Here is a 25,550-nt window from a genome sequence, read left to right as displayed (position 1 = left end):
TTGTTAAGTCCCCTACCATCCCTTCCTGTAGACAAGTGGCTCCTTGTGCACACCGGGACTGTCTTCCTGCCGTCTTGGCATTTATCAGCTAAGAAAAATAAAAGAGATGGTCAACTGTTTTTCCTCTTTTCTCTTTCACTAAAGGTTTTGCAGATCATTCCAGAAAGCATGTTTACTTCTCTTCTAAAGATCATAAAGCTTCAGACCCATGATATCATCGAAGTGCCGACCCGCCTGGACAAAGACAAGCTGAGGGACTATGCTCAGCTTGGCCCACGATATGAGGTGGCGTGTCCCTTTGACTTCTGCCTTTTGATATTTAAAACCCAAACCATGACGTGTCCCAGGTCTGTGTCGCCTGCCATATCCCTAGGGCCTCCAGACTGATTCTGATGTGTTTTTTCCTACTCTCAGTGATAACTACTTGTGCCAAGTTAGCACAGTCATACTTCTATTCGTTAGCTTGTCCGGAGTTATTTAAGGCCTCGGCAGCCTGAGTGTCCTCAGAGGAAGTGGAGCTCAGCTGCTCACTTTTCTCCTGAACAGTCCTGGCGAATCAGCCCTTCTTTTCTTTGGGCTGGATCGCCCCGACTTTTCACATTCGGGTTCCCGCTTTGTACATCAGATCAGTGGCTTAAAGTCATCTGGGTTCCATTAGCCATTTCCTCCAGCCAGACTTTAAAGCCCACTCAGTAGTTAAGCAGCCTCAGGGGTTGTTCTTCCCAAATACCTCTGCTCTTCTTTCCCCCGAACTTAAAAGATGTGCAAAAGTGAAATCAAGTGGAAATTGACAGTAGGAAGCCCACTGTCATCACATTTCATCCCAGCGTCAGTTTTACATCCTGACACAACTCCAAAAATTACATCAGGAATTTTGATCTTTAAGCTTTGAATTTATGTTTTTATTCACAAGCAGAAATATAGCATTGGTCTGCCTTATCAATGTCTCCTTGTGTTGCTTGGGGAAAAAAGTAGAAGGCAGACAAGAGGAGATTACCTTGTTAGGGTCTTGATGAGCCTTTTCTACGTGGAAAGGACCACCCATCTCATGGAATCCTGCCTGCCTTTTATACATGAGAAACTGAGGTCCAAAGAAGGGGAAATAATTGGTCAGCATTTAAAGAACGATTTCACGTCTGCTGACTGCGTTCCCGGCATGGCTAACAGTGGTCTCCCGGTTCCATCATGGATCCTCATTTCTGGCTGGGGCACATCATTCCTGCTGTCTTGGTTCATTCCAGGACTATCAGCCAGTTGTTCTCACTTCCTGGAGACAATGGGTCTTTTATCTGAAGTCCCTCATTAACTTCTTTTTCTCTGTTAAAGGTCGCCAAGCTCACTCATGCTATTTCCATTTTTACTGAAGGCATCTTAATGATGAAGACAACTTTGGTTGGCATCATCAAGGTAAAGGCTTCCGTGCTGGTCCCCGTGACCTCATGGACTCTTCGTTTGGATTACTGTGGTGGTTCTCCCATGGGGAGCGGGGAATGATGTTGTCATCCTCTGTCCCTTACTGTTTCACGTTCAGCTCTTGATCTTCACTTTACTCATTTATTGATGGAGGAGGAGAGAGCATTATAATCCTGATTTTTCATCCATACCCAGAAGTTACTTAAATCTAAGAAAAATCCATTTTATTGAATTTTTGTAATAACAGAGCAAAATGGTTCGATTCCCTTGGCCAAACAGCTGGCTTGCTCTCTCCCACCCTTCTTTCCTTTTAGTATTTTTATATTGCATCTCAGGTGCAGAGAGCTGAGATAATCCTGCCCCATTGTCATTGTCTGGCCATTGCCATCATGGATGCATGCAAGCTCCTCTCTTCATCTTTTCTTTCTCATCTGGATGCCCACAGCCATTCCCATCCCCAGTAGCACCCACACTGTATGTTCGATTTCTGTCCCCAAAGAGGCGAGTCTGCATTTTAAGCACGAGGTGTTACTTTCCGTGTGCATGTGTTTGATTTCTCTACCTCTTGTTGTGCCCTAAGGCCCATTCTTTTCCAGCTCTTCTCACTAGTTATTGCTTTTGGAATTTATTTATGTCGCTATGAGTTGGGCAGTTGGTTACTTCTCACTGCTGCATAGAATTTTACATTCCACTTAACCATTTCCCGAGGCACAGACACCCATATTGTCTGTTTTCACCCCAACACTCCCTGTTATCACAAACCTCTCTGAACATGTCTCTACTATATACCGTGCAAGAATTTCTCCGAAATCTGCCCCCCCAGGAGTGGGTCACTGGGTCTTAAGGTGTGTTTATACTTAATTTCTCTCAATACCGCCAGACTGTCTTCTGAAATGACTGTTTCATGAAATATCTGCCCACATTTTCCCCAATACTTATTAGGGCCCACATTCTAATTTTTGCTCTCCCAAAGAGTATAAAGTATTATCTCGATGCTGTTTTCATTTGTAATCCTATGATGACTAGTGATATGCCCATGCACAGAGTTCACGGTGCTTTTATATGTTTTTCATTTATCTGATATCAGTAGACTCCACATGTTTCTGATTTTTTTTTTAAATGTGTATCTATTGAATTGCCAAATTAACATTTGTGTTAATAAAATCCAAGAAAATATAGGAAATGAACCTAAACGGAAATGGAACCTTAGTGTTGGTTTCTGCAAGTATGCTGAAATACCATTGTGCCCCTAGATTTTTTTTTTAAAGACAGTGATATAATTTTTAAAGATTTTATTATTTATTTGAGAGAGAGAGAGAGCATGAGCGGGGGCGGGGAGAGGGAGAAGTAGCTCCCCACTGAGCAGAGAGCCCGACGCTGGGCTTGATCCAAAGGCAGACACTTAACCGACTGAGCCACCCAAGCATCCCCCATTGTGCCCCTAGAATATTAATAGAATCCACTGAACATGATTTAGGCCTGATGCCAGTTTAATTCAGTTGATATGCAGAGAGTACAAATTGTAGGTTATCACTTCTTACTAATCCGTAAAGTGGTAATAAATGCTAGGACCAGATTAAGTGTCTTACATGCAAAACGACCAATATAGGAAGGATGTAATAAAACCTAATAATTAGCACTAATTACCAGAGGAAAACCTGCTTAAGAAAAATGCAGATCTTTTGCCACAGTCTTTCAGATGAGAACAGAGGGTATATCGTCTTGACCACACTCAACCCAGTAGACTCTCTCCCAGTCTAACCACTCAGGGCTTTCTGTAAGGGATCCTGTGCGCCTCACTTGTCTTTAACCCTCAAATGTTAGGCATCTATTTCAGACACTTTGGGGCACCTGGCTGGCACAGTCCGTAGAGCATGCAACTCTTGAACTCAGGGTTGTGAATTCAAGCCCCATGTTGATGTGGAGCCTACTTAAAAAACAAAGTGTAAGTTGACTTTAATCCGTATGACTTAAAACAAGTAAGGTATACACAGAGATATGTAAATGTGCATTGTTAGAGGCAGCCAAAAAAATTATTTTAAAAACAGTAGAGGGCGCCTGGGTGGCTCAGTCGATGAAGCGTCTGACTCTTGATCTCAGCCCAGGTCTTGATCTCAGGGTGGTAAGTTCAAGCCCTGCACTGGGATCCACACTGGGCATCGAGCCTACTTAAAAAAGAATAATAAAAAAAAAAAGAGGGGTGTCTGCCTTCGGCTCACGTCATGATCTCAGGATCCTGGGATCGAGCCCCGTGTCAGGTGTCTCTGCTCAGCAGAGAGTCTCCCTCTCCTTCTGCCCCATCCCTGCTCATGTTCTCTATCTCTCAAATAAATAAAATCTTAAAAAATAATACTAATAAAAATAATAAATAAAAATTTAAAAAGAATAGAAATCATGAGACTTTTATCACTAAAAGAATGGCTGAATATATCATGGTGTGTTCCCAGTATTGATTGCTCTGCTGCCATTCAAAAAGCATTTGCCACTGGAAGATTTCTAAAACTTAAAGTGGAAAAAGCAAATTACAGAACAGTGTGTGTGTGTGTGTGTGTGTGTGTGTGTGTACATATTATGGTCCCATTTAGATTTTTAAAATCAAATTTATGTAGAGAAATTTTAAGGACTAAATTTATGTAGAAAAAGTAGTAGAGAAAGGTCTGGAAAATCCATGTGAAAACTGTTAATGAACTGTTGTTAACTTAAGAGGAGGGGATAGAAACGTGAAGGAAGGGGCTGTCGGAAGGAGGCTTTCTCTAAGCTGCAAGCACGCCATAGATTAGTGAAAGTCTTGGAAGAATTGGAAGGGCCATTTAAGACCTTTAAATTCATGAAAACATTTAACTCTTTCTCACCAAATCTATTCTTACAGGAGTATTTCTTTGGAAACTTCATTTTACTTGATTTTTTTGCCCTCATTGATTATATCTAGTTACTGTAAAATAGGGCACAGATACTGGGAGCTGTAGAAACACTTCATTATTACAACCACCACCCAAGTCAAGAAATACCATTTCCCAGCTCCGAACCCAGGATTCTCACACGCCCTGACCTAATTTCAGTCTCTCCGTTTAGAGTTTTATTATCCAAAAGTAAATCTCTGGACACTACATTTAAAAAAAACATGTTAGGGGCGCCTGGGTGTCTCAGTCGGTTAAGCTTCGACTCTGATTTCAGCTCAGGTCCTGATCTCGTGGGCCGTGGGATGGAGCCCCCTGTCAGGCTCCACGCTCAGCGGGGAGTCTGCTTGAGGATTCTCTCCCTCTGCCCCTCCCCAACTTGCACACTCTCTCTAAAATAAATAAATAAATCTTCAAAAAAAAAAAAATACATGTTGTATCTTTTAGGTCTTTTTTAGTCTTCAGGTTTCTCCTCCCTTCTTTCCTTTCCTTTATCTGGTGAGGAACCGACAGCCTTTGAGCTGTTGTTTTTGCAGTCTGGATTTTGCTGATTCTTAGCCCTGAGGTAGCTCCACATGTTTCTCTGGCTTTTGTATTTTGTGCAACTTTCATTGCAATTGTCGTTCTTGAAGTTTAAATATAGTCAAACCCAGTGGAACCCATCCATTTGTCTTCATAACTTTTTAAAATGATGGTTCGTTTTACAAATTAAAAGTACAAGAGACAAGTCTCAGGGAATTCAAAGGATTATGTTCAAAGTGTTTGATGTTTTATGGATTTGATAGGAGACTGTCTTTTAAGGAATAACAAATGCTTTCTCATTACAGAAAAAAGAACCAGTACAATAAGCTTATAGAGTTCAGTAGCAGATTTGCTTTCCCACTTTATCTCCCTAATGACAAACAGCATTCCAAGAATGCTGAAAGAAAAGAGAATTGTTAAATCTGTCCAGCCACCAGCTTGCGTTTGCTCACAGGGATGAAAATGCCCTAAGGTAACGCGGGGAAGAAAGGTGTGTGCCGAATTCGAGGGCAGGCCCTTCATCCCACCCCTCCTCCTGGTGGGAGAAAAGGCACTTTTTACTTTTAATGAAAGGATTAAAAAAAATGAGAAGCAATTTAAAACTTTGCAGACCCACCATCTTTGGGGTGTCATGTTGTAAAGTTGTCATGAGTTTTACTGAGGTCAGCCGAGCCTTAAAGAGTTACAGGTTTAATCAGTCTGTCCAAGCGGCACAAGATCAAAGGGACAAGAAAGGAGAAAAGTCCCAAGCATTGAGAATTGGGGTGGGAAGGGGCTGCCCCCACAGATTCCAGGAACCGTCTTTCCTTTGGATCTCATCACGACCGAACTTTTCCTCACTGCCATTTGTTGCGTTTTGATTTGCACGCAGGTGGACCCAAAACAGTTGCTGGAAGATGGAATAAGGAAGGAGCTAGTCAAACGAGTTGCTTTCGCTCTTCATAAGGGATTGATCTTCAACCCCCGAGCGAAGGTACCAGATAACCAGACGGGTCTGTCCTTCCTCTCTGCCCAGCTTGCAGAATGGACGAGCACACTATTTCTAACTATCGTGAGCAAGACCTTCCCTCCTAACAGATATCTAATATATGGTGTTCAGTGGAGTCGACCACTGTGCTTTTCGATCCTATATTGTAATCTGTACGTTAAGAAAGTCCTTCCAAAACCAGTCCTTTCCTTCACCTGTTGATCCCCAGTTTTAAGAATCGAACTGTTGCCTGCGATTCAGAGTGACTTCTTAAAGTTAAAACAATTTGTTAACCCTAAGGCACATGGGAACCATAAAGCTTGTAATTTTTTTTATGTTCCTTGATCTGTTAGAGAATTTGCTCATTTTTCTCAGGAGGAAAAAAAAAAATGGGCCTAGAATTTATATCTAGAGTACTTTTCACCCCAGTAAATTCAATTTAAAATATTTTAAGTATTTTAAGGTTATATATATTCATCAAACGATGTGAGCGAAATCGTCAACGTTCGTTTTTTATATTCTTTTGTGTGAGGCTTCCTTCCCAAATGAACGAAGCCTCTTCTTTGCTGAATATCTGACGGAAGTTGCCACTCATCCTGGTTGAGGGAGGAAACGGGTATTTCCAAAGCTGTCTTCAACTGTGGTGTTGAAGACTCTCCCATCGGAGCCTCATTTAAAGTCTAATGTAGATATTAGTGGTTGACCGTCTCCTCCAGTAATAGATTTGTGTTTCCCCTTTTGCACAGTCAAGTGAATTGATGCCCAAGCTGAAAGAGTTGGGGGCTACCATGGATGGATTCCATCGCTCTTTTGAGTACATACAGGACTATGTCAACATTTACGGTCTGAAGATTTGGCAGGAAGAAGTTTCTCGTATCATAAATTATAATGTGGAACAAGAGTGTAATAACTTCTTAAGAACAAAGGTATCTAATTAAATTTTGAAAATTCTTGACAACATTTGTTGTTCTGACATTTAAAATACATGCCCCGAGGGGCACCTGGGTGGTGCTGTCAGTTAAGTGCCTGGCTCCATTTCGGCTCAGGTTGTGATCTCAGGGTTGTGAGATCGAGCCCTGCATTGGGCTCCATGCTCAGCTGGAGTCTGCTTCAGATTCTCTCTCCCTCTGTCCCTCTGCTGTTGCACTCTCTCTCTCTCTCTCAAATAAATAAATCTTAGAAAATAAAATACATGCTCCAAACCTCAGAAATGCCAACAAGAAAGTTTATTTCAATAGTTACTAAAAATCAGTAAGCATTAGATAATCACGAATATCTTCAAAGTACCTTCAGGGAAGTTTGATTTTGGTCAATAGTTGATAAGGAGTAAGTGTTTTTGTTTTTGTTTTTGTTTTTAAGATTTTATTTATTCGACAGAGATAGAGACAGCCAGCGAGAGAGGGAACACAAGCAGGGGGAGTGGGAGAGGAAGAAGCAGGCTCATAGAGGAGGAGCCTGATGTGGGGCTCGATCCCACAACGCCGGGATCACGCCCTGAGCCGAAGGCAGATGCTTAACCGCTGTGCCACCCAGGCGCCCCAGGAGTAAGTTTTTAATTAGGGAACTCACAAGATTTATTTGGAATCTCAAAAGATTAAGTATCTTCCAGCCTTATGATATTTGAGAATTTTATTATTACATTGATACATGTTAAAGACTAAGAGCCAGAAATTCCTGTGTCTCTTCTCACTTCTCAGTCACTTTGCTTGTCACAAATATTTCTTTTTTATATAAATATTACATGTGGCATTTCTGGGAGCTATGAATGCAGTTTTAAGTTTCCTCTTCAAAACCAAGGAGCATTTATTGTCACTGTTTATGCAACACTGTATTTGTAAAACTACGTGGAAAAAGAATAACCAGGGTATCTTCCCAAAGATGTACCGTTGACCCTTGAACAGCACAGGTTTGAACACACAGGTCCATTCATGCACGGATTTTTTCCGATAGATGTAGTGTGGTACTGTAAAATATCTTTTCCCTTCCTTGTGATTGTCTTAACCTTATTCTCTAGGTTAGCTTATTGTACGAATCAGTATATAATACATACACAAAATATGTGCTAAGTATGTTATTGATAAGGCTTTTCTGGTAAACAGGCTATTGATCAGTTTTGTTGTTGTTTTTGGTTTTTTGTTTTTGTTTGGTTTTGTGGGGGTTTTTTGTTTTTGTTTTTGTTTTTTGGTTTTTTTTAGTAGTTAAGTTTTAAGGGAATCAAAAGTTGGATGTGGATTTTCAACTCTGGGGAGGTCAGTGCCCTGGCCCTCATGTTGTTCAAGGGCCAGCTGTACTAAATGTTTATGGTTTGGTTTGGTTTTTTTCTAGATTCAGGATTGGCAGAGTATGTACCAGTCTACTCATATTCCAATACCGAAGTTTACCCCTGTGGACGAGTCCGTAACATTTATTGGTCGACTCTGCAGAGAAATCTTGAGGATCACAGACCCCAAGTAGGTGTATCTGAATTCCACTGGGCCTTGAACATGGTGGACGATAGAAATCTCTGAACATTTTCCTCAGATCATACCCCCATTCCTACCACACTTGGATCCATTCTCATGGGTTTATTAGAGTCACTTTTTTTGAGACTGGGTATTTCGGCAGTGTACCTTAGGAGACCCCGCTCCAAGGAAACAGAGGTTAAAATAAATCCAAGGTCTGTTCGGCCACCCTTTAGTTCTGTGCTCCTCTTGCTTTCCAACTAATGTTCTACTCACTTGGGCCTGCGGACTCCCCGGTATATGAAAACTTTGATTAGAAATTGCTCATCTGTACCCGAGTAACTGGCACACTGCCCCATTCCAGTCTCTGGGTCTTGCACTTGTGAGATCCTGAGCTTTGAAGACTACCCGCACACCCAGGCACTTTTCTAGCACTTACCTTGTACATGCTTCTCAGCCCGACATACACATCCCTTCGTTCACTCATTACAGCAGTCTCTGAGGTAGGCGTTGTTATTCTTCCTGTGTCCAAGAGAAGTAACTGAGGCACAGAAAAGCTAAGTCACTTATCCAAGGTCTGGGTCTAAATGGGAGCTCCAGAACACAGACCAGCCCTCCAGCTCTGGGGCCCGACTCTTAAACACTGTGCCGTTCAAGGGCAGGCTGCAAAGCTTTGCACACAGGGGATCACGGTTTATATGAGGTCACATGGGTGAAAATCTCATATAATTGCACCGCCCTTAAGAATATTTTAGGTGGCCACCATGGGAGAGACTTGCACGTTGCTTCTCTCTTTACATCTAGTTTCCCACCTTTTTCTCAGTTGAGCTTCTGGTGAGGCAGTCAATATTAAGCCCAGCTGAGGAAGATCGGGCTTGTGTTTTCTGTCTCATGTTTAGCCCCGTGTACATGCTCACTGAGTGGACGGGTTGGTGGGATTACCCGGGAAAGAGGACTTCTCTTCTGTGTCTGTCCAGCAGTGCGTGTATTGTCGATTTGTGTAAGTTGAATGTCTTTATGACATGGCTCCTCTGTACTGCCATCAAATTCCAGCTTATTTGGTCTCTCAAAAGTTACACAACGTGATACCCTATATGTAAACGTCTTCCAAAAATTCAAGCACAAGTGAGTTTTGTCTATGACTCATGGACCAAAAGGAGTAAATGATCCAAAATGTTTTATAACTCCTGCTTCCTTGGTACCTAAGGGTGGGGGACTGAAGCCCTTCTCGAAGACTCTCCATCTAGTGCCATGTTAAGACTTGCAGAGAGGACTAAGCATTGGGGTTGGGATTTCCACGTTATATTACTGATTGGGTCATCAACGTTGGGAGCCTCTCAAGTGACACATTCAGAGTGCCAGCAGTGGATGACAGGAACAGGACACTTCAAAGCTTTGAAAGCAGAATCCAGTTCTGGAAATCTTCTTGTTCTTCCCATTTCTTTTCAAATGTAAGCCTCTCCTCCCGAGCCTCGTTTCAGTAAAGAGATGTCCTGGTTGTTAGAATTGGGGGCATATCATCTGTGGAGCTTACTAGAATTTAGAGGCTGGGTTTCCACGAAACCCAAACCTACCCAGTCAAACCCCAGGAATGGGATCTGGACATATATTTTTAACCCGCCCAGCATTTGAGAGCTAGTAAAACAGTGGTTAAGGACGTGGTGTTGGAATCAGGCCCTGCTAAGTTGTCTCATGTGTGAACGAGGGTCACACAGCTTGACTATCACAGAGCCATCATGAGGATGAAAAGGAAAAGGTCTTAGCACGGAACCTGACACGTAAGAAGTGCTCAGTAAATACTGTCGCCTTGTTATCACTGCTGTCAGCACACTCTTGAGTCTGAAAGGAATCATTGGTTGGTGACCACAACTGGGAGGACAGAGGAAATGGCTATGCTGTCATAGTCACAAATGTTCGATAGGGCGGCAGGATTCGAAGTTCCTTTCTTATCAAAATGGAAATGACACAAGACTCTTAAGGCCCTGTGTCTGGGAATCGAAAGAAAGACCCTGTGGAGAGAAAACTGGGCTCTCACATCTTCCAGCCTGACAACCAAATCCAACCTTGTCCCCTCCGCTCGGCTCCAAACAACAGCCTGACTCCATGGACATGAATCGGTCACACCAGTGACCTGGCATAGGGCAGGAAAAGGTGATTTCACTGAATGTTGCCTTCCTGGCCCATTGGGCTTTCACCGTGAGATACGCTGGGTGCCTAGGTACAGAGGTTAGTACACAGATCGCATAACCATCGTTCCTCCCATCTGATGCCCAAATCCTGTGGCGTCCCACAATCCTCAGGAGAACTCATTCTGAGCTGCTTTGGGTTCTGAGTGTTTGTTTTTCTTTTAGAATGACCTGTCACATTGACCAGCTGAACACTTGGTACGATATGAAAACTCACCAAGAAGTAACCAGCAGCCGCCTCTTCTCAGAAATCCAGACCACCTTGGGGACTTTTGGTCTGAACGGGCTGGACAGGCTTCTGTGCTTTATGATTGTCAAAGAGCTACAGGTGAGCCTTTCAGCTTCTATGCATGGTTCCTGCTGCCCTGGGGGAGATGGGAGTAGCTTATTTAGCGTTTCTTTCATTCTTTCCTATACCGCCACCAGACACACACACTGTTAGGTCGGTAAGAACTGAGAATAAACTAGAATTTCTTTGGCCAGCACAGCATTTTTATGTGTAGACTAATTTGGGAGTTTCATATGAGGAAGTTGAGACTCTCTCCAAAACCAACAACTCCTCCGAGCAAAGGGGTGTTCCTAACAGGAACCGGAAGTTGCTGCCTCCCTGACATCCTTTCTAGCATTGTGATTTAGGCCAGGCTGTGTTCTGTATAGCACTTTAGTGAACCGGGGTATTATTCACTGTATTCGTTGTATTTATTTATATTTATATTCATTATTATTATTTGGTTCTTTGCATGTCTCCTTCTTTTAGAATTTCCTCAGTATGTTTCAGAAAATTATCCTGAGAGACAGAACTGTACAGGATACTTTGAAAACCCTCATGAACGCTGTCAGCCCCCTAAAAAGCATAGTAGGTAAGTGTTCTGAAAGTAGCCTGAGATGGAGGTAACCACACTAGCTTTTCCATTTTTACTAAACAGAAAATTCTATTTTAACCTTCCAGCAAATTCGAATAAAATTTATTTTTCCGCCATTGCCAAAACACAGAAGATCTGGACATCTTATCTCGAGGCTATCATGAAGGTATGTTGAGAGAGGGTGATAATCAATACCATATTTTTTTAAATTATTATTTTCTTGTAACTTGGTACCCAAAGAAAGCCATACTTCTTTCTTTTGTCATCAAAGCAAACAAACAACACTTCAGTTTATTGTTATTTCTAAATTCACTTGTCCATTCTGGAACTGTTCTTGACTGTTTTTCATTGATTGGTCTTTCGTTCTCCTTTCACCAAAGAGAACCCTTTTTGTTTTGTTTTTTTTAAAAGACCTCCGGGCAAGAAGTGCTTTCACGCAAAGAAATGGAAGTCTTCCTCTCTCAGTGGTGCTCCATCCTGACGTAACAAGTTTATTTAATGAGCTGCTCTGTCTGTGTATAGCTCTGATTTGCTCCCAGTAGGTGTTGGAACAGGACATTTGTCTCTCTCCCCTCTTGGGTCTGCACAGATGTTAGAAAGCCGAGTTCTCTGGGACGTAAGTGATCCTTACACTATGAACAGGGAACACTGTTGTCTTTAGAAATGAGTAAGAAAGTGAAATGAGGAGATTAACCTGCTGAATGGAAAGCTAAGTTACCTTAGAATTCGCTCATCTGCTCTCACGTCAGCTCCGGGGACCCTCTGTGTCTTCTCTGTGTCTTCCTCATCGTGTGATGATCCAAGACATTCAGCGCCGCATTTTTGCACACTCATGTGCGAAGCATCGCCACCTGCCGTGAGACACCGAGTTAAAGGAAACGCTAGCTGTCTCCTCAGGAAGCCCACTCACAGTCTAGTGGGAAAGAGTAGGTTCCTGGTGGAAAACCAGTTCACGGTTAAAAGTCTCACCTACCACAGGAAAAGTCTAGGCTGCTGTGGGAATTTGGGGAAGTTCTATTCTCTTGTTCCCAATTTTATTAGTTGTTCGTTGAGATGGTACCGATGGTGCCTCAGCCAAATTCACAATGTATTTCCCATAATTGCAGTGAATTTTTTTTTTATTTTAATTTGGAAACTTAGACTAGGTAACACACAGAGCCTTTGACTCTGCCGGATGGCCTCTTGTTATAGATGTCTGACACGCCCTTAGCCACATGATTTCCAGATATTGAGAGCTTCTCAGGCTACGTTTCTAATTGCCGGGAAGCCCTTTGGGAGGAGTGGAGAATGATCTGAGATTGGACCGGCCTGAGTCTCAGCTCTGGGGAAGCCTGAGGGAGATTACAGGGATGCTTCAGAGAGGTTCCCCCGTGGCTCTTACAGACCTCTGTGAGTTGTAATTGCTGGTAATTCAGTAATAACCAAGTATTTGTCTAAGTCAGTGATCTTTACATGAAGCCCTCCAGGACAGATTTGTCCTTTTGTCTTTGGCTAATCTGGAACAGCGATGGAGCTATTCTTCACCGTCTGACGGTAGCCACTAGACTCGTGTAGTTATTGAGCATTTAAGATGTGGCTTGTGGGAGTGAGGAACTGAATTTTAGCTTTTCTTCATTTTAATCAGTTGAAAGAGCCACATGAGGCTGTGGCTGCTATCCTGGGCAGTGTGACTCCAGAGAAATGGAGAAAGACGGATAATCCAAAGATCTCTCTAGAAAGGCAAAGAGGTAGAATGAATGCATCACCTCCTGGCCGCTCAGCCTCCAGAATCTTATTAATGGCTTGTACTAAGTGAGCATGAAAGAAAAGACGTTGGTCATGGAGACTGAATATGCTGGAAAGAAGAGCAAGTTAGGTTAAACTGCCCGTATCTCTGCTTCCTTTCCTAGACTGGTATTCTCGAGGGAATCCTGGCCATAGACTATCTAGAATTAAGCAGGGAGTACATGGGCCAGATAAAAGATTGGAAGGACATTACTGAGTGGCCTGAGGCAACCCACGATTTTCTTGGCCTTGCCCTATTCTAATTTTTCAATAATATTTTTCCATTAATCAAAGGTTTCTTATGAGAACATTTTCTGGATTTTATTTTCTTTACGTAAGTAGAATAATCATCTAGTAAGAAGAGTGGTCAAAAGAACACATCTGACATCATTTAACACTGTTAATTGTTACAGGCTCCATGGATCTAAATAAGATCTTTTCTTTGCTCTTAGAGAAGGCCACTCTTTTTCTCTTCACTTTTCTCTGCTCCCAACCACTGTGTCCATTTCTCCCTCACTGTTGCTAGCGTTATAAAATAGTCTTCCCTCCAATTCGTCCTCTCCCTCTTGCTAATCTTTTAGGAACCGCTTTCCTAGGACAGAAAAGAAGAAATTCACGGGCACAAAAAGAATGTACTTTTGATTTTATGATGCCAACAAGTTGAACCTGTTGGAACAATCTGAACTCTGTCCCAGACCTGACCCAAAGATAGGTTCCTATCACCGGACAGGGGTTATAGACATCTCCAGATATCATTTATGCTCATCATTACTTGGAAATGACGTGCTTCATCTGTCACGCTAGCTTAAGTCTGGATCACAGATCTCTTCTTTCAGTGGTTTGAGAATTATATTTTGTTACAACTGACTTCCATTGTTATCCTCTATGTTTTATTTTGCACATTAATCTTATTTTATTTTAAAGATTTTGTTTTTAAGTAATCTCTACACCCAATGTGGGGCTCGAATTTACAACCCCGAGATCAAGAGTTGCATGCTCTACTGACTGATCCAGCCAGGCGCCCCTATTTTGCTCATTTAAAAGAATTATTCTAAGACAGTGCCAATAGGCTTCACCAGATTCCCAAAGAGGTCCAAGGTACCAGAACAAGGTTAGGAACCCTTGGATGAGGGATTATCATTGTTAGAAGGGCCTTTTTGGAAGATTTTGTATAGATTATTTTATACCCAGATTACTGTAGGATCTGTAATCCTGGGCGACGTGGATAGGCTTATAGTCACCAAATTTCAGAACAACAGAGTAAAACGCCATCACTGGGACTCAAGAAAGTTCAGTTTAGGACAAGTGAAGGAAGTAGGGCTTCTCATTGGCAGCTACGAAGCTTGGAGAACTCATCTCCAAAGATGATAAATAGAGCTTCAAAACAGACAACAACCGACCATTAATGTCACCTTGTACAATATCAGACTTGAGGGATGTTGGAGGTTGGCCTACAGAAGTCTATCCAGATGCTCCTTGTGGGGTCCCTTCTACTCCGTCGGGAAGACGCTGGTCTTAGCCATGGACAGTCCGGGAAACCCTTAGATTTTCCTGTAGAACATTGAGATCCTTCCAGTAAGGATCATCTTCGAGTTTGCCTCCTTGCTGTCACCTGGAAGCGCTGTGCATCCCACCTCTTCTCCCTCTTCTCGTTCCCAGGTGGGCCAGATGCAGATTCTGAGACAACAGATTGCCAACGAACTCAATTATTCCTGTCGGTTTGACTCCAAACATCTGGCAGCCGCTCTGGAGAACCTCAATAAGTAAGCGCCGGCTTTCGAGACAGCCGTCCGGGCTGGACTGCTCATTACCGATTAGCGCCCCGGTTTCTTCAGTACTGCCCTTTTACGCTCTTTGCAAGTGAGAGGGCTCTTTGAATTTAGAGCCTTCCTTCCCAGGGATAACCAAATCTTTTTTTTTTTTTTAAAGATTTTATTTATTTATTTGACAGAGATAGAGACAGCCAGCGAGAGAGGGAACACAAGCAGGGGGAGTGGGAGAGGAAGAAGCAGGCTCATAGCGGAGGAGCATGATGTGGGGCTCGATCCCAGAACGCCGGGATCACGCCCTGAGCCGAAGGCAGATGCTTGACAACTGAGCCACCCAGGCGCCCCCCAAATCTGTCTTTATAAGCCTCTTTCCTCAGTCTTGTCCCTTGGTCTCTCTCTCTCTCATTATTGATGGATTCATGTATTTAGTCAAATCTATTGATCACGTCGTACACACCAGACATTGTGTTAAGTACTTGCCCAGATTGAGAAGGCAATTTTACCAAAATACACACCTGGATGTCCGTGGGACTGAGTCACTGACCATCCAGAGGGCTGCTGGAAGCGCGCTCGTTACCGGGAGTGGCTGTGGGCGCCCGTCCCGAAGTACAGTCACATCCTCCGCCTCCCCAGCAACTTGCTCCCTTTCCCAGCCTCTGCTTAAAAATAAGTCATCTGTTCTTTCAGTCAGTAAGTCAGCGCTTTTGACAAAGCAGGTATTGAAAACAGCTCAGTCAATTCATAAAACTTGGAATGGCGAAAGCATTCCATTTGGGTTAACTCCAAAAGATAAAATAATTCTACGTCACATTTTCCACTTAGCAACCAGTCACGGGTATGGAAATTGAGAATTAGGAGGAGTAAACCCTCATTTTACAGAGGAAACCAAGGCCCGGAAAGATCACATCGTAGCCTGTGTTTACTGTTGTATGAATTGCGTTCGTCTCTTACGTTTATCCCTGTTCTGTGTTGTGTTGTTTTTCTTCGCCTAGGGCTCTCCTGGCAGATATTGAAGCCCACTATCAGGACCCTTCGCTTCCTTACCCCAAAGAAGACAACACGCTCTTGTACGAGATCGCAGCCTACCTGGAGGCGGCTGGCATGCACAACCCACTGAATAAGGTCAACGACTCAAGTAGGGAGTGGAGCGGCGGGAGGTGGCTGGTCCCCACGGAGATCGGCCCAAATGGCAGATCGCTTGCTAAGATATTGGGAGAGCCTGGGTTCTAATCCCAGACCCCCCTTCTCTTAAGTCCTCTCCCTTCCTGAGTTCCCACGACTGGTAGGATGATCACAGCTTCCCTGCCTGATTCAGGCCGTGGGAATCAGGAGATACAGAGTTTTCCACAGTTCTTTAAAAAGTGAGAAGTACTCTCTCTGTCGGAGAGCAGTTTTGGGTTTGTCTGGGGTTTCGTGTTTGAACTGCTGCTCAGTGATGGCATTGATCCTTGGGGCCCAAAGATGCTTCCGTCGTGGCGGACAGTAATCACAGTCATAATCCAGGGCCACAGACTGTCTTCTGTAATTCTGACTTCCAGAAACCTCTGCGACCTGAAAGGTTTTTCACCAAGTTGGTGCCAGATCTCGTTTAGTGGCAAAACTTGTCCCGAACTGACATAAGGCTGTTCGTACTTCCGTGAACATTCCCATGTTTTGATGCAGAAATACTGTTGACTTTGATGAGAGGGTGTACCTAGACCCTGTATGAGCTTTCTGAAATCCGTACGAGCCCCTCGGTTTGGGACAAAAGTTTATGAAGCAAACAAGCAGCTGACATTTTATGAGTGCTCACCTCGTGCCAAGCCCTGTTAGCCCCGACTGCGGGTGACGTCACGTCATCCCAGCGGCCCCCTGAAATGTGCCGTGGTCGGGTGAGGACCTCGAGGCTCAGAGACTGATGACTCCCCCGGGGCTCCACACGGGCGAGCGCTGGAGGCAGGCAGTCTGACCGGAGCCAGGGAGTTGAGGGACGGAGGGCGATGGCCAGGTACGCCCGGACTGTACTGTGCGCACCCAAACTAGCAAGGAGTCCGCTCTGTGACATGTCGCATCCTTGCCCATCACCCCTTTCCCTCTCTCTTTGTGAATGACGTGAAGAGGATTCGAGGGGAAAGTAACCGCTCATCTCCAAGCAAAACTGTTCCCCTCCCGGAAGGGCTCGTTCTCACGTAGGGATTTATGTTCGCAGGGCCGTGGTGTTACGTCAGACTCTGCAGGCAGCAAAGTAATGGTGAACCATCCCCGTTTTCGGTAGCCTGAAGAGCAGATTGAGAGCAAATGGAAGCCTTCCATTTGAACGTGGGTTCTGCGGTATTGTGCCTCGGGAAGAAGCCATCAATTTGTCTTACCTTTCTCTTTGCAGATATACATCACCACAAAGCGCCTACCCTACTTCCCAGTTGTCAACTTCCTATTTTTGATCGCGCAGTTGCCAAAACTTCAGTACAACAAAAACCTAGGTACCGTATGACATTCCTTGCGAGTCACAGCAGCACAGTAACGGTGGAGTAATACCTCACCGAACAGCTCCTTGTGTGGAGAGTGCCGTGTCACCGATGAGATCTTTCCTCGGTCAGAGGCGTGGTGATGAAATGCAGTCTTTGGGCCTGTGAAGCACAGTGTCCCTTCATGAGGTGTAGACCGTGGGTTTACCACTGACCGAATATAGTCCACCCTTGATTTCCAAAGATTAACCAGCTTGTCAACGTGTGGGATCTTTGCTTCTCTCCTTTCTTTAATGGTTAGGCAGTGATCGTGGTGTGCGGTAGGACACGTTAACAGTCCAGGCGAGATCGGCACAGGCATACCCAGTACTTGACGATATCCGTACATGAGATGCTATGTGAGCGTACTCGGTACAAACGAGCTACCAAAGCCTGTCAGTACGTTTGTCCTGTCCAGGCACACAGCCCTAATTTTTTTTTTTTTTTTTTTTTTTGCCATTGATCACTTTATCGTGATTATTTTTATAAAAACTTTTCTAATAGCTTCCTGAGTCCTTCCTCTGCCTCCAAACTTTATATGAAGTTGAGCTTTGTTAAATCCGTTCTAGAGTTTAATTTACTTTGAAAGTATCGTAGGAGCTTTCCTGTAAATGTGCTGTTTCTTAACCAGCAATTCCCAAGTGAATTTCTTCCTTGAGCTGTTTCCCCTTCCTCTTTGATAAGCTTTGTAGGGATAAAGATGTGGAGTCTCTGTAAGTCTCTCATTCAGAAATACTCTGTGATTCCAGACACAGCTCCCGTAAGAGTGCGTGCTCCTGCCACGGAATGCGGAGCGTGCTGGCGCCCGTCCTACTGCAGGACTGAGGGACGGACGTGAGTCCGGATTCTGCTCAACCAGCGCGCGCCTGTGTGACTTTGGTCAAGTTACTTAACCTCTCAGGCCAACCAGATTTTCTAAAATACCTGATGCGGTACTGGCACAGAGCAAGCACTGCCCTGACGCTAAGTCCTTCTCTGTGTGTTGGTCAAAATCAACGTAAAGAACCATCCCAGGCTGGACTTAGGAGTTCATCTCAAGACTCAAAGTCATGCTGTCGCTCTGTTGTCCCTGTGTTAGAACTAAACAACAGTGACCCTTTATAATGATGGATTGTCAGTACACGAAGATAATCTTGTCTTCATCAAAGACTGTTCACTGGTCTCATTCTTAGGGGATATTTCTTTCACTGTATAGCTGCTCAGAGGAAGCATTGCACTATTCCATCAAATTCCCAGATCTTTAAACAAAACAAATAAATGCCTGAGTGTCCTAGAGATGTGTCTGTATCTGACTACAGTTCGTTTCATGAATTAGACTCATGTGTTCATCTGGGAGTCAAAATCATGAAAAGTAGGAACATCAGGGTGTTTGGAGACCCAGAACACACATATTTAACCTTGCTGAGCATTGCTCTCAAGACTGACCGAAGAAACGCTTGCCTGCCTGCCTTGGTCTGTCCTTAAGGCAGAATCTTCGCGGGGCCCCCTCAGAGATGAAGCTTTTGCTAGAAGCATCATTGCTGCTCTCCACCTGGAAAGGGTCATTTCTCTGTGTTCTGATGACCATCATTGTCTGGTCCAGTGGGCACTGAGTAAATTCAGAGTTGCCGAGGCCCGGGTTAGAGAAATCAGGAGAACTTGTTTGGGCATCTCTGGTTTAAGTAAGGGATGGCCCCACCTTCGCAAGAACCCAGATGCAGGATCTGAAGGCCTTTCTTGCCCATCTGATGCCTTTCTCCAAAGTGGTGTACATTTTACGTCCCAGCAGCATTTGGTAACGTTAGTTCTGTTTCATTTTAACCGTTCTAATGGGGGTGTGTGTGGTATCTCGTAGTTTTCATTTGCCTTCCCTTAATGATTCATGATGTTGAACACTTTTTCACGTGCTTTTTGGCCGTTCTTTCTTTCTTTGTTAAGTGTCTGGTCAAGTCTTTTGCCTGTTTTTAAATTGGGTTGATAGCTTTTTTTTTTTTTAATCACCGAGTGGAAGGAGTTACTTATACGTACAAGCTCTTTGTTAGATATTTTTTTCTCACAGACTCGGGTTTACCTGTTCATTTTCTTACTGGTGACTTTAATGAGCAGAAATGTTCAATACTGACAATGTCCAATTTATCCATTTTTCCTTTATAATTGTCCTTTCTCTATCCTACGAAATCTTTAACTAACCCTAAGGTCATAAAGATATTCTTCTATGTTTTTTTCCTAGAAGCTTTGTGGTTTTAGCTCTTACGTTAAGGTCTGTGGTCCATTTAAAATTACTTGCCGTGTACAGCATAAGGATATCCAGTTTCAGCACCATTTATTGAAAAGATTTCTCATCTCCATTAAATCATTTGGATATTTGTGGAAATTCACTTGCTCATGTAAGAGTGGAACTACTTCTGGATTTTCTCTTCTGTTCCATTCATCTCTTTATCCTCATGCCAATACTGCCTTGATTACTATAACTTTATAATAAGTCTTGAAATCAGGTGATGTAAGTCTTCCAACTTTGTTCTTTTTCAGCATTGTGTTTCTCCTCAAAGACCCTGAACTCTAGCTCCTGTTCCCTTTGCAGCCATCCGGGCAGAAGGGCGAGGTCTCCAGATCGGGGCAGAAATCCTTAGTGCAAAAGCCAGCTTTGGCGCTCATTCACTCCCCAGATTTCCTTCTTCTGCTGTCTGGGCTCCTGCAGATTCTTTTATTTTATAATGGCCAACATTGTGTTTAAAGATACTTCTTAGATGCGTTATCCAGGATTGAAAATGCTTTAAGAGAATGGTTGAGCGCGTCTGACACTGCTGTGCTGCCGCTAACAGACGTTGCTCAAAGGTCATGTTTCCTTCTCACTGGCTTCCATTTGTATCTTTCAACTTTCCTACCACAGCACGTGTTTCTGTATTATCCAAAACAGACAGTGATGGTGATTATAAAAATCAGTCGCCGTTTTATTATGTTGAGTCAGACCACTGGAAGCCCCCACCAATCCCGGGCCGAATCCAAACGCGTCCCGAGTTGTCATTCCCTCCAGTCATCCGCCGGCGGTGGCGCGGTCCCCAAACATTTTTATGTTCACAGACGCACCCACCAGATGAACACTGCCAAAGACAAGCACTGTGCTTGGTGGCCTCATTCCTCGTTTGTCGCTCCTTGCAGGAATGGTGTGCCGGAAGCCTGCCGACCCCGTGGACTGGCCACCACTCGTCCTGGGACTGCTCACCCTACTGAAGCAGTTTCACTCCCGGTACACTGAACAGTTCCTGGCGCTGATCGGCCAATTTATCCGCTCCACAGTGGAGCAGTGCACAAGGTACCAAAGGAATGCATGTTACACAGTGGGCTGGATACCTTGCATTCCAGATTCCTCTTACCATCTCCCTAGTGCAGGTGGGAATTGGCTGCTTACCCTGCCGTGTGAAGCAACGTTGTTTGCAGCAACTAAAGATGCACGCATCCTTCGCCACCCGGCCGGGGAGCCCCGTCGGCGCACTGTACGGTGCTTTGGCAAGAATGAGCGAGTCATGACTAGGATTAGTGACCCCCCCGGGGCAGAGAGTGCAGGCCTGTTCCTCTGCTGTCCCAGGCGTGGTGCTCAGAGCTTAGGGAGACCGGGCCGTCCGGCTGGGCCCCTGCCCTGGGATGGTCTCATACCCTTCAGCGGGAGTCAGGGAGCATGTCCGTGTCAGAGCCGGGGTGCAGCCCTGGTTTGCGGCGTTGGAGGAAACACGCAAAAGTTCCTATTTGGATACAAGGTTCATAAACCTTTTTTTCTTTTTTCCCCCCAAAATGTGACTTTTCTGGGATAGAAAAAAGTTATTTGCGTGAGATGCTGGGTCCTAAGCCTGCTCTGTTACCGTAAAGGATCAGGCCCCTAAATAAATTTCTCTGGCATGTTGCAAATCCAAAGTCTGGAAAATTACCGCTTGGTCACTTTGGTCAATGTAACTTAAAGACAAATGGGAATGACCTTCCAGGACCTCACAGAGCAGTCCTCACCAGACATGATTTCAGAGGCCATTAGTTAACAGCCTTCCATCCACGGCATGAATCAGTGCTCAGGCGTCCCTGGCGGGAGTCCTCCAGCCTCTGCTGGGATCCGGCCATTGGTGAGGCACCAGCGCCTCTCAAGGCAACGCCAGATGCTGGTGGCGGTGTGCCCAGCCCTGGAAAGTCGCTCATTGTGACACATGGAGAATTTCATCCTGTCTCTGGAATTTCACTCATTGTACCTTCCTCTACGCCCTGAAATTAGAATAAATGCAGTCTCCTTCCCTTGCTCCACCCCACAACGTGAACATCGGGCTGCTGCCTTAGGTCTCTGCTTCCAGCCATTCCTGTTCACCACGCTGTGGCTACTCACCGTGTCCGTGACCTCTGCTGGGGATTCCAGTTGGCCTTTGATCCTCTTCTCTACGTTTTCTCTGTGATTTCCCAAGCTTGCACTGAGACTCCAAAAGCAGCCAACCCCTTCGAGAGGACCGCCGGGCCCCCGGTGGAGTGCGGGGCAGGGAAAACTACAGTCCCGGGTTCTTGACATCCGTTGGATACACGTGGCTCATAGTGACCCTGCGTTCTTCTTAAATCCTGACATCTTTTCCCCCAGAGCCTCGGTCAGTAGAGTTCTTCCCCACCTTAGTTAGTGGGCTGAACAACAGACACACGCTGGATGTTTTTCTCGGACGTATGCTGAGACTTGCTTCAAGCAGCACACTTTCTAACAACTGAAAAACAGAAGGTAGCTCAGAAGGATGGGGAAGTCTGAGATGAAACTGTCGCGATCAGAAAATGAGGTCGGTTGCAAAGGAACGCGGTGGGCGCCTAGAAACCTAGTGCGTCTGGGCTCCGGACCGTGGAGAGGGAGCCGGGGGCTGCGGTCCGGGTCGGTACAGGGGGTTTGGGAAGAAACCTCCACACCCGCCGCCCCAGCTGTAGCTCCCCATCTGTCGAGAACTGACAAGTCCTTCGTCCTGGTTCTTCTTCCCTGACGACTACGAAGTGTGCCGTGACGCAACATGTTCCTGGGGACCCCGACAGAGCTCATCCGGGGCAGGTGTCGCTGCGGCTGCGGGTTTCTGATCCAGCTAAGGGAAGTGACATAAGGAACCTGGGATGCATGGAGGCCCTTCCCTTCCCTCGCCGCGAGCAGAGCAAATACAAACACAGCCCTGGCCACACACTGAAAGATCCAGAGCAGTGGCCACTCTTCCAGGTGTAATCACTCTTCAGCCTTCTTTTCAAGAGCAAAAAAATCATCAGGGAACTAGATCAGTAATCCAGTCTCATGAAATCCTTTGTTAATCAGAAGATGCCAGTCTATCTAAATTGGAAATAATTTTAAGAGCTTCAATCTCCTTTTGATGTGCAGAAAGAATGCGAGCTCCGTAGGAAGGCTGTCACGCACTTCACTGCATTCCCAGCTCTAGAACAGTGCTTGGCCACACAGCTGTGTGAACAAACAAGTGAGGAGGATCTTATATAGAAAGTTATTAGACGCTGTATGTATGTATTTGACACCTGTGTGCAGGCGCAATCACAGGTGCTGGAAACAGAAAGATAAAGACATGACCCAGCCCTCAAGGAAACCAGCATACAGACAACTGAAAATGTAAGAGTCTTGGGGACAGATACTAAGTATGATGAAAGCATAAGAAAAGGCCACCTGCCCAGAGGAGTCAGGGAGGACTTCCAAAGGAGGCAGAACCCAAGCTGGAACTGGAAAGATGCCTAGCAGTTGACTTTCAAGTACACGGGCAGAGCAAACTGGAGCCGCTAAGACCAGTGGGATGGGAGGTGTGGCCTGTTCAGGGGCCGGCCAGCCCATGAATCACGAAGTGCCGAGGGGGTGAGAGAGAGGAGCTGGACGGCCAGCGAGCGCCGTGTTGTGGAGGCCCAGGTGAACCGTTCCACGCAGACTTTATCCTCTCGGTCCTGTTCTGTAGGTCTGCTGGCAGGATGGTGATAGGAGTCAAGGTGTTCCAGAGATTTGTTGCTCCTTTGACTTCACTTAGTAATCTGTCTTTGGATTTAGAGGATACAGTTGTAACTGAGGTTTAAGTCCTTGTCTGCCTATTTGGGGGTTGGGGTTTGTGCTTGTGGTATTTTCTGTTAAAAGTCAGAACAGAGGACTTGAAGGGAAAACCCTAGGGTGACAGGACTGGCTCTTCTCTTAATTATTAACTTCTGTTTGCCCCTAGTCCTTAGGCACTATAACTGAGGAAGTTTTACACAGGAGAACCCTCATCTCATTAACAAGGGCTTAAGTGTTGAGAAAGCAAGTGAAGAAGTGAGCGGACTTACCCTGTCTACCACGTGCAAAGCGGTGACTTGATCCAGACTGTTCTCCATTACAGCCAGAAGATACCTGAGATGCCTGCGGATGTCGTGGGCGCCCTTCTGTTTCTGGAGGATTATGTTCGGTACACAAAGCTACCGCGGAGGGTAAGCAACAGATAAAGATACTACTGAAGCCCCTTCTGTAAAAAGATGGCGTTTCGGGTGGCCCTGGACTCCTGGGGGTGCGCTCCACTAGCTCGGTCCGGTGGTCGCTCCCAGCCCCGAGCCCCTGCTTTGCCCCACGGCTGTGACGGTGCCCCCTTCTCCGTGTTGCATGCACACTGTCACAAGCCCTGTGTCGCAAGTCCGACTCACAGCACTTCCCCACTCCTCTCACTGTAGCATGCGCTCGCCCTGAGAGCAGCTCCCCTGGTTCCGGTCCTGGTTCCGGTTCCGGTTCCGGAGCGGTTCAGATGGGGAAGTCTAGGAGAGAAGTCCTCAAGGGGCCAGGGCAGGGAAATAACTGTGTGGTTGGTGTTTTCCTGTCCCCGAAAACCTGTTGCCACAGCAAGTTTGGTTCAGTTCACACCACAGCTAAAATTATATTTGGCCAGCGTCTCCAAAAATGCCTTCGTTTTACCCTCTACGATATTCTTGCCTTGTCCTGTCTCACTAGGAATTCCACTTTGGTGAGTTTTAACTCAAAGTGCAGAGCTTGTACTAAAATATTAAAGACTTTTTTGATAGATTCCGAAAAGCCATTCCTGATTTTTAAAAATTAGTACATTAGGGATCAAAGATACTTTTTTTATAGCAAAAGCCAAAGCTGATGTTTTAAAAATTAACTAGCAATGTCATACTTGGTATTGAAACGAGCAGCATTCCCATTCAAGTCAGCGTCGTAACAGTAATACAGCCGTACTGACTCTTGCTGCTGCTTTTGTCGTCCGGGTTCAAGGCAACAAAACAAGAAGTGACCATTTTAAAATGCATAAAGAAAGGAAGACAAATTTGTATTATTTATTGAGGATGTAATTATCTTCCTTGAATCCCCACTAGAATCATGTGGAAAACTATTAAAATAATAACCGTACAAAAAAGCCGATTAGACAACGTACAAGGTAAATACACTAATAGCCAATTCAAAAATAGGATGTGAAAGAGATCCCATTCGCAGAATTAACAAATAAATAGTCAAGAATTACCACCTCTGTAAGAAAGACAGTTTAGAAAAAATAACAATTTAGAAAAACTATAAAAATTCAAAGTCCATCTCTCTGAATGAGGAAACTCAAATAGTGGGTCTTACTATAGGTTTACTGCAGCTATGATCAAAATCCCAGATGATTTTTTTACCTTGGGGGGGGTGAGGAAATTTTTTAAAATTTTATAGAACTCAGGCCAAAAGTAGAATTTTTTTAAAAAGACGATATTAAAACATACTAAATATTTTAAAATATTATAAAGCTACAAAAATCAATAGTATGGTACTGGTACGAAACCCAATAAATGGACCGATAGACCGGAATATGTAGTCTATAAAATCCGAGCACATACAAGCTGTACCTGAGGAAAAGTAGCCTCTCAAATAAGGGGAGAAAGGAAATATTTTAGTCAACAGTGCTGGCACAGTTAGTTCATTATGTGGCTAAAAATTAGCCAGTTAGTCTCGTCACATCTTCCATGTATCAAAATAAATTACAGATCACGTGGAAAATGGAACCAGTAAATTCAGAAATTTTACACAAATGTGCTCTCAGAATTTTCTAGATAAACACCAAGGGAGGAAACCATAAAGAAAATTTAGAGATCTGATCTCTTGTAAATGCTGAATGTAATGAAACAATTCTGTCAAATGTCTCTTAATTTAAAAAAAAAAAATTGGGGAAAATATTAACAAAGGACCTGTTTTCTTGATTTATAGCCTGTTCTTCTAGATGAATAAGAAAAAGATAAACCAATCCAACAGGAAACAAAAACAGGCAAGGGA

The 25,550-nt window shown here is 44.5% G+C and overlaps 1 protein-coding gene across 1 annotated transcript in view; it reads left to right on the top strand.

Moving 5' to 3' along the window:
- WASHC5 (WASH complex subunit 5) overlaps nt 1-25,550 on the top strand; it is a 59,238-nt gene that overhangs the window by 31,963 nt on the left and 1,725 nt on the right. The window contains exons 16-28 of the mRNA XM_026495420.3: nt 145-285; nt 1,327-1,407; nt 5,704-5,805; nt 6,546-6,725; nt 8,125-8,249; nt 10,592-10,754; nt 11,184-11,286; nt 11,376-11,455; nt 14,713-14,816; nt 15,815-15,944; nt 17,185-17,281; nt 20,444-20,597; nt 23,638-23,725. Of these exons, the coding sequence (XP_026351205.1) occupies nt 145-285; nt 1,327-1,407; nt 5,704-5,805; nt 6,546-6,725; nt 8,125-8,249; nt 10,592-10,754; nt 11,184-11,286; nt 11,376-11,455; nt 14,713-14,816; nt 15,815-15,944; nt 17,185-17,281; nt 20,444-20,597; nt 23,638-23,725 (1,548 nt within the window). The remainder of the gene's footprint in view (nt 1-144; nt 286-1,326; nt 1,408-5,703; nt 5,806-6,545; nt 6,726-8,124; nt 8,250-10,591; nt 10,755-11,183; nt 11,287-11,375; nt 11,456-14,712; nt 14,817-15,814; nt 15,945-17,184; nt 17,282-20,443; nt 20,598-23,637; nt 23,726-25,550) is intronic.

Source organism: Ursus arctos, unplaced genomic scaffold (genome assembly GCF_023065955.2).
Source record: "Ursus arctos isolate Adak ecotype North America unplaced genomic scaffold, UrsArc2.0 scaffold_6, whole genome shotgun sequence".
In the NCBI taxonomy this organism is placed as follows: domain Eukaryota; kingdom Metazoa; phylum Chordata; class Mammalia; order Carnivora; family Ursidae; genus Ursus; species Ursus arctos.
The sequence above is the reverse complement of the archived record's forward strand: the minus strand, read 5'-3'. Positions and strand labels throughout refer to the sequence as shown.